Source organism: Thunnus albacares, chromosome 19, assembly GCF_914725855.1.
Source record: "Thunnus albacares chromosome 19, fThuAlb1.1, whole genome shotgun sequence".
Classification (NCBI taxonomy): domain Eukaryota; kingdom Metazoa; phylum Chordata; class Actinopteri; order Scombriformes; family Scombridae; genus Thunnus; species Thunnus albacares.
The window spans coordinates 19399507-19408010 of record NC_058124.1 but is presented as its reverse complement, the minus strand read 5'-3'; the positions used below and the strand labels follow the sequence as shown (position 1 = coordinate 19408010).

The 8504-nt window shown below is 37.6% G+C and overlaps 1 protein-coding gene across 2 annotated transcripts; it reads left to right on the top strand.

The window, feature by feature from the left end:
• The first annotated feature begins 275 nt into the window (after positions 1 to 275).
• neu1 (neuraminidase 1) lies at positions 276 to 8339 on the top strand. Of its 2 annotated transcripts, none has more exons than XM_044336500.1 (7): positions 276 to 532; positions 896 to 1085; positions 2175 to 2431; positions 5506 to 5688; positions 6610 to 6829; positions 6932 to 7157; positions 7260 to 8339. In XM_044336500.1, the coding sequence occupies exons 1-6, from the start codon at positions 389 to 391 to the stop codon at positions 7150 to 7152; spliced, it is 1215 nt and encodes a 404-aa protein (XP_044192435.1). In that variant the 5' UTR covers positions 276 to 388; the 3' UTR covers positions 7153 to 7157; positions 7260 to 8339. The 2 variants fall into 2 exon arrangements, with proteins under 2 accessions (XP_044192435.1, XP_044192434.1); XM_044336499.1 differs by having other exon boundaries at positions 6932 to 7168.
• The last annotated feature ends 165 nt before the right edge of the window (positions 8340 to 8504 follow it).

The window sequence follows — 8504 nt, the reverse complement described above, 5'->3', positions numbered from 1 at the left end:
TTAGTTATTTGTTAATCTGTGCCTACTCATTTATTTACTTATTTATTCCTCTTATGTATTGTTTTGCTCTTATTGAATGTAAAAAGCTTCTTGCTTCTTCCTTTTTTTCCACATTTTACTTTTTCTTTCTTTTTCTTTTTTTTTTTGTTAATGTCACAACTAAATTCTCCGGCAGTTCGTTTCCTCTTTTCGTTTGTCTGTTGTCAATAAAGTTGACAAAAACAATAAAAAAAAACATTTATATCTATATTTGGTGCGTGACGTTGGTCATGTGACCGCCCACCTTGGTCACATGTCCAGATCACCCGGAGAAACTGATAACAGTGCTCTTCTCTCTGTTTCAGATTCTTTTTCGGCTTGTTTTTAAAACTCTTCGCATATTTATTTCATGCTGACTCTCTTTCCTGTCGGAGTAAAGATGATGTTTTCAGGACGAGGATCTAACATGGAAACAGGAAGCCGGCTCGCTACGCTTTCGTTACTTCTCTCTGCTGTGTTTTCTCCTTGTGTTTGTATACCCGGTCCTAACGAGGTACAGTGAGTTGTCATTACCTGCAAAATATCAGTTTTTATAACACAGTAACAGCATCTTAGTAGAAAACCGGTGAAGCTTGTGGTGTTTTAACGAGGCCGTCAGATGATTTCAATGATCTAATTAACTTTTAAAAAATATGCTATTACATTTCTGTTATGTTGTCCAGTTCTTACAAGCCTTCTATGTTTTTTTAAGCATCGAAAGTTAATATTTTGCAGCCTCAAGGTTCCTGAACTGAAATGAGGATCATCACCTGACTGTTTAACCTGACACCTGGTGTATGTTGAAGATATAATCGGTGCCCTAACAGGTTTTGTTCCTTCACTCCCTCCCTCTCTTCTTTATTTTCTCTCTGTCCAGATAAACCCGCTCCTGTATGAGGAGCACCTGCTATGGGTGAGCGGCACCCAGGGGGAGGTGAACACCTACAGGATCCCGCTGCTCACCTCCACCCACAAAGGCACCCTGCTGGCTTTTGCTGAGGCCAGGAAGGCATTCCAGGCTGACACGGGGTCAAAGTTCCTCGCAATGCGGCGGTCCACTGACAAAGGCAGGACAACCCCCCCTTAATCAGACTGTGGACAGGCAGACAGGCAGAGTTAGATAAACCCAGGCAGCACACACACACATATACACTAACAAAGTGGCTGTGAATGCCTGAGAGTGATTAGCAGAGAGTAAAAATGAAAAACAATAGTCAAGAGTAACTTTAATTTACCATCCTGTCTTGGTTTCTTTGTTGATGTTTAGATGTAAACCGGGCAACGAACATCAGCACCAGTCAGTCATGGCTTAACCTGCTATCTTATCTGCATTTTTCAGCTTTTTTTATTATGTTACATGTGCATCTTCCTTTGTTAATACTCAGATTTATCAGAAAACAACATTATGACAAATACAAGAGTAAAGAAACAACATAAAGCGATGTGCATAAGCTCAAACATGGGAAATTTGGTACATCACTATTAGATGTACCATTTGGAAATGTTGCATATTAGTGCTGGTTTGATACCTTGGTTTTGGAAAAACTCAGGTAAAAACATGTTTTCAAAAACATGTTTTTCTATAAAAAATCCCCTTTTTTGTCATTGAACAGAAGAAGCCTCTCAAAAGGTAAAAACAGTCTAAACATTAGCTGCACAAGAGCTTTGCATAAATGACTACAGTCAAAAATTAGCAAAGTATCTGATCAAAGGACAAGTAAATAAGAATTTTAATACAGCATTTGATGACAGCTTTCGGTACTTGACATCAACACTAAAACAGTAAAAAAAAAGCATCGTGGTGGATCTGATAAAGGTATTCAGAGTATTTCAATTTCAGTCACATTACTTAAATTAGTTTACATGTGAGCACGCTTATTACAAAGGTCTTCCACACCTAAACATCTTGTTGCCTGAGTAGACCTCCTCTGTTGTCTGAATCTCTTTCTCTTAATTCCTGTAAATAAAACGGATAGACAGAACGGAGAAAAAAGGAACTGAAAGAGACAACAAAATATTTTAAGTTGAGCAGTGGAGGGAAACTGATGATGTGACATAATGTGGTCTATGAATGGAAAGTTTAAAATCCACCAGTGTAAAGAGCTTATTCAAAAGTTTTTTATCCTGATCTCCCCTCTCCTCGTCTGTTCCTCCAGGAGCCATCTGGTCCCCGATTAAATATATTGTGGATGACGATCAGATGCAGGACGGCCTGAACCTGGGCTCAGTGGTGGTAGACCATGAAGTGGGCTCGATTTTTCTGATCTACTCCGTTTGCTTCCATGTCTGCAACCCGTCCAGCACCATGATGGTAGAGAGCACGGATGACGGCCTCAGCTGGAGCCAACCCAGAAACCTCTCGGCGGAGTTCCAACTCAAGAATTTCGCTCCCGGGCCGGGCCTCGGCCTCCAGGTGAGAGAACAGTACGATACGAAGGTGTGAGAGGCAACGGACGAGTTGTTTTGTAGCTGTAAAGTGAGCTAAAATTGAACCTAAATGACCTTTATATTGTGTTCATGTCACATTGGTTTTACAGCTCACAAGACGTTCGTCATTTGTGTCACGCACTAGTAATAATAACAGATCTGTTAGTGAGATTTAAAGATATAAATCTGAGTGGTGATATTGAGACACAAAAGTCCTCTTCACTCCCTGCAGGGATGTTATGATCATTTTATTTCATTGAATCTAAAATTCTTAGTTGATACACCTTTGTTCCACCTGTGTAATTATTCTAAAGGAAGGATTCAACATAGTTATGTGTTTAAAATTTGACTGATTCTGATTAACAAATGCATTTAAAAAAATACTTATTTACTTGAACTGTCACTTCATGAGAAGAGGAAGTGTATCTTGTGAATTTAATGTTGAATATACGGTCTAAATTAAGAAGTGAAAACTTGCTTAGTTCTAGTTTCAAGCTCACAACATATTTCGTCTGTGAACTAGTCAACAAAGCACAGAGGGTAGACAAAATAATGTTAACACTTTATGGACTGTTTATCAGGAAATAAATGAATTTATTAAAATGGATTCAGTGTAAACTCTGAAGTGACTTTATCAGAATTATAAGAAAGCAGTTAAGACGGGTCATACTGAGATCGATGAGATCAGGATGTCAGTATTTTGTCTATCAGATATGGCTGGATTTTTTTGGGGGGGGGGGTGTATCTTTACCCATCAGTCATAGAATTACAGACACAATCTAGCATGTCAAGGGAAGCAATTTAGAAATTTGTTGAAACTGCACCCACAAAGAGGAACTGTAGTCACAAGTTAAAACCAGTGGTAGAAGAAGTGCTCAGTAAAATGTACTTTAAGTATCAGAAGTAAAAGTGCTCATTATGCAGAATGTTATATTATTGTAGTATATTATATTGCTTTTGTTTTTATTACTGAAAAATACATGTAACAGAATTTTAATGTTGTAGTTCATCAATGTGAAGCCAATTTTAGATATTTTGGGTAGATTCATAGTAATAGCACTGCATTATATTATATGAGTGTAGCATATGTCTTTTTATAATAATAATAATACACTTTATTTATATAGAACCTTTCACACACTAATGCAGCTAAAAGTGCACAATTTAAACAACAGTTAGAATATTAAAATATATAATTTACTGTAAAATCTTAATCTTAAGAGAATAAGTGACAAATGTAGTAGAGTGGAAGTATAAAGTAGCATAAAATAGAAATACTCAAGTAAAGTACAAGTACCTCAAATTTGTACTTAAGTACAGTACTAGAGTAAATGTACTTAGTTACTTTCCACCACTGGTTAAAACTAACCAAAAGAGACATGATGGATGTATGGGGAGGTTTTACAAATGCTGCTGTAGATTTTACTTTACATTTAACTTACAGTCAGACTAATATACTGTAGAGTCTGTATTAGGGCTTCAACTAACAATTCATCATCGATTAACCTTCCAAATCTTTTTTTCGATTATTGAAAATCAATCATTTAAAACATCGTAACAGTGAAAAATGTCCATCACAATTTCCTAGAGTTCATGCACTTGTTTGTGTGTGACTGAATATACTTAAGGACAGTTGCAGTGATGAAATATTTCTCAAACATAGACAAAACCAAAGCTTCTTACATAACATTGTAAACAAAGAACTTAGTTTTCTGCACCAGGCTCTACAAATAAAATCAGCCACAAAAATGGTTTCTTTTCTGAAACACAGCTCAATTTTTTTTTTCTTGTATAATCATTCAATCCAGAAAAAAATCATCAAAAATTAAGGACATTTTACTAAATAGTGTAGCTGTTAAATCATATAATGATCAATTTAACAGTCTCACGTGCATCACACAGCAAACAGAGTCTTTTCTCTCCAGGGAGTAAACCTGCCTGTTTCTATAGCTGATGGCAATGTACCTGAACATAACTGTGTACACTGAGATCTTTGACTTTTGGATAAATTCTGCTTCACATAAGGCTCCACGCTGTAGTTGTATTTCATCAAACAATATGTTTTTTTAATTTAATCTTTCTTTGTACATCAGGGACACTTTGTGCATCATGAATATTCCACTAAAATCTGTTTTTTTCACCTCACTAATCCAGGAGTGTCCATTCACAAGTCAAATCATGTCACATTTATGTCTGACATTTAGTGGTTGCCATCCCATATCATCAGTATTGACCGTTATGGGCTGAGGATGTTCTAGTCTGGGTACCATTAATATCATATTCACATTATGAGCTCAACCTTGTTAAACCTGCAAGATGCAAACATACTGTATGTTATTTGTGTCCAGATTGCCTCTCCTAATATGAGCCTTGTTATAATTTATCATGGTGATAAACAAGGACATTTAATTCATGCAAAACAATGAATTTGAAATGTTTGCAGCAACAGAGCAATTATACTGTACCGTATAATGGGAGGGGAGCTTTAATTGTGCAAATGAGTTGCTTATCCCTCTCCACAATCTGAGCTGAGCATCTGTATAGCTATTATGTTTGTGCAGATTCCTGTCAGCTTTTGGGACACTAAACCTTCTGTTGGATGACAGCAGCTAAGGCAATATGTATGATTAGTATTCTGGTTTTGCTTTATGAGAGAGAGCTGTGTTCATGGCGCAGCTGTTATTTTTAGTTTTTAGCCCTAGTTTTTTTTGTGTTTTTAACATGTAAGAACCCAGAAAACACAGTTCTATGTGGATGAAACAATACAAAATACCAAAATGTATATTATATAATGCTGAATATTTAAACAGCTTATTTTTATTCTGTGCATGTAGGCTACCATTCCATGTTTCAATACCGAAAAATGCTTTCATGCTTTTTTGTTTGCCAGAATTTCAGAATGATGTATTTGGTATATGTAATCAATTTTCTATATTAAGGAAATCTATTTTTGATTTCCGCTTTGATCGTCATCATTGAATCAAATCATTGCTCTCTCTTGTTTGGACCTTTTGTTTATTGTGTACTGAGACTACATCACTTTGTATCTTTGCACTACAGAAGCGCTACAACCCAGCTAAAGGAAGGCTGGTGGTTTGCGGTCATGGGACACTGGAGGGCGATGGCGTTTTCTGCATCCTGAGTGACGACCACGGACGCAGCTGGACCAATGGTGCTGTGCTGAAAAGCATCCCTTACAACAGGAAGAAGAAACCACAGGACTTCAACCCTGATGAATGCCAGGTACACGGACCCTGCTGTTTATCAAACTGTGCTGTGAATCACACCAGAAACGTGTCGGCCGTGTAGCATTCGGGTATCAGGATGCCAAAAGTGCCCGCCCTAGGCTGCTGTCATCTTACAACAGCAACACAATATGAAAACTCAATTTAATAATCTAACCAATTAAAAAGTACTTAAAACTGAGAGTCTATTATCTGGTCATATGCTCAGTGTGACTGTGTGACTGAGATAATTTTCCTTTCCACCATAGTGGATGTATTTAACAGGAAATACATCATATTCAGACAGATGGTCTAAAAATACTATTTCATTAAAGCTCCACTTATTGGTATTTTTATATTAACAATGAATCAAATGATTATGCATAATATGAAACCAACAGAGAGTTATCAGCCAACTATGCAGGTCTACAGAGACTTTTTAGCCTAATTTGACGCATAGTTTAGTTTTTATGCCCCACAAATTTCCTCTACAGTTCAGTCTAAGTGCTTATAAACTCAGTTTCCAGCAATAATTGGCTGGCATTGTGATAATGCCAAAATCAAACAGTAGAAAGACCAAATTAGCAACTAGCTGTTGAAGAAAGTTGAGTGCCTAACGGGTAAAGAAGAAAATTATTCTTTGTAGTTAGTGGAGAAATAAAACAGGTTAAAAAGATACTGAAAAGAACTCATGTTAGGGCTGTAGTTGCAGAGTTCTTCTGCCCTCTACTGGCCAAGAAAATCAGCCAATAGAGCTGTAAATTTTAGGATTTAAAACACCTGGCATTTATCTCAACCATTGTGTTGATACCAAGGTGTCATAATTAATCTGATTCCAGTGTATGAATGTCAAACATCACTTCAGACACCTTTTTAAATTACAAAGCATTAGACACCCGCCAAGCTAAACCCATTTTCTTCCTCTCTGCCCTTCTTGCAGCCGTTTGAGATGCTGGACGGGAGCATCGTCATCAATGTCCGGAACCAGAACAACTACCATTGTAGGTGTCGCATAGTGATGCGAAGCCTTGACGGCGGATTAACCCTGCCCATAGACGAACTGTACTTCGACTACGAGCTGGTGGATCCTGCGGTGGCGGCCGGAGCCCTGCAGAAAGAGGGAGTGCTCTTCTTCACCAACCCCGCCAACGACCAGCACAGTAAGAGCCGTTTACATCGAGGGTCACCACAACCTTAACCAAAGATACAGAAAAAGATGATGAATGAGTAATCTGTATCGACTTCTTGCATTTTTTACTCAGGAATTAATCTAACTTTACGATGGTCGCTGACTAATGGCACATCTTGGGAGAAGAACGCTGTCCAGATATGGGGGGGGCCAAGTGGTTACTCCTGCATTACAACACTGGATACGGGTTCCCCAGAGGACCGGAGGTACATCTACGTCATCTACGAGAAGGGGCACAAGGACTACGATGAGACTATCTCATTCGCCAAGATCCACCTGTATGGCGGCAATTAGAGCTTGTAAGTCAAAGGTAAGGAGGAAGAGGTCATGAACATCAACAGTGAAATATGACGTAATCGCATTTACTCCTGTTTTGATTTCTCATTGTTTTTGTCTCCCAGATTCAACCACTGGAGGTAAAAGGAAACAGGACGAGGTGGTTTTCTTCCTCATCTTTCTCAGGAAGAACACAAGAGACTTTTAAAGATCACTTTATGATCAAAGATATGGGAACGTAATGATGCTTGGCACCATGAAAGCACAAGTTTTTGTGTCTGGCATCTAATTAAGCTTTTCATTTTTCTCCTTGTTTTATATTCTCTGTCACACGTCTCACGTCCATTAGTCTGAGATATGTACTTTTGCACAGCCAAAAATTTTTTTTTGCGAGTCCCCTGTTCCCTAGACAAATGAAAATATAACAAGCAAGTTTTGGATAAATACACTAGTTTCCAAGCAACTTAAACCATACTGTCATGTAAATATCATCTGTTTTGAAGCAGACAACCTCAACACCTCATTTATACAGTAAATACAATATATATATATATATATATATATATATATACAATAAGTATCACATCACACTCTTCCATACAGATGAGTGACAGCAGTATATTTGGGGTCTCGCAGAATGAAATATGACGTTAACACAACATAGATTTTTCGCTGGCAAATCATCCACCAATATAATTCACCTCACCTCATTGAACTGTATACTTGCTGTGAAATACTGTCATTCCTAGTCGCTCAGATAAGATAATGTTATACAGAAGTGGCCTACAAGTGGCCTTAATTGTGCAATGAATTTCACGCCGATTGAAAATGGCTCTGCCTCTGTAAATCTAGAATATGTATGTAAAATAATGTTGATAGCCTTTTGTTATGAGACCTGTACTTGAATGTTCTCTCCTATTTCCTATTGGGTTTGAGTGGTTTGGGTTCGAGTGTGTGATTGAATGTGAGAGTGAAGAGGTAAGTGCATAATGTAGCCAAAGTAATCTGCCTTGTACTTACACAGAGTGTATTCTAATACTTTGTAATCAGTCTGAACTCCACTGCACTTAGATTTGGATATTTTATTTTCAAATCAAGTGTGAGTTTAAGCCCTGTATTACCAGCACAGTACACTTGATTACCTTTTTTTTCCCTAACTGGGCTATTATCTGATCTGTAAAATAAAAAAAATTGTTGCGAGCAGATTTCATACTGCCTTTTTTTTTTGTTGTGAGTACAGCCAAGTTGATCTGCAGTCTTGTCCATGTTTTAGGCAAAGAAGTATAATTACAGTCTCATCGAATAATGAGGAAGATGCTGGTTCTTGATCTCAGTGAAGGAAGGAAAGAAAGGGCTTGATGTACATTAAT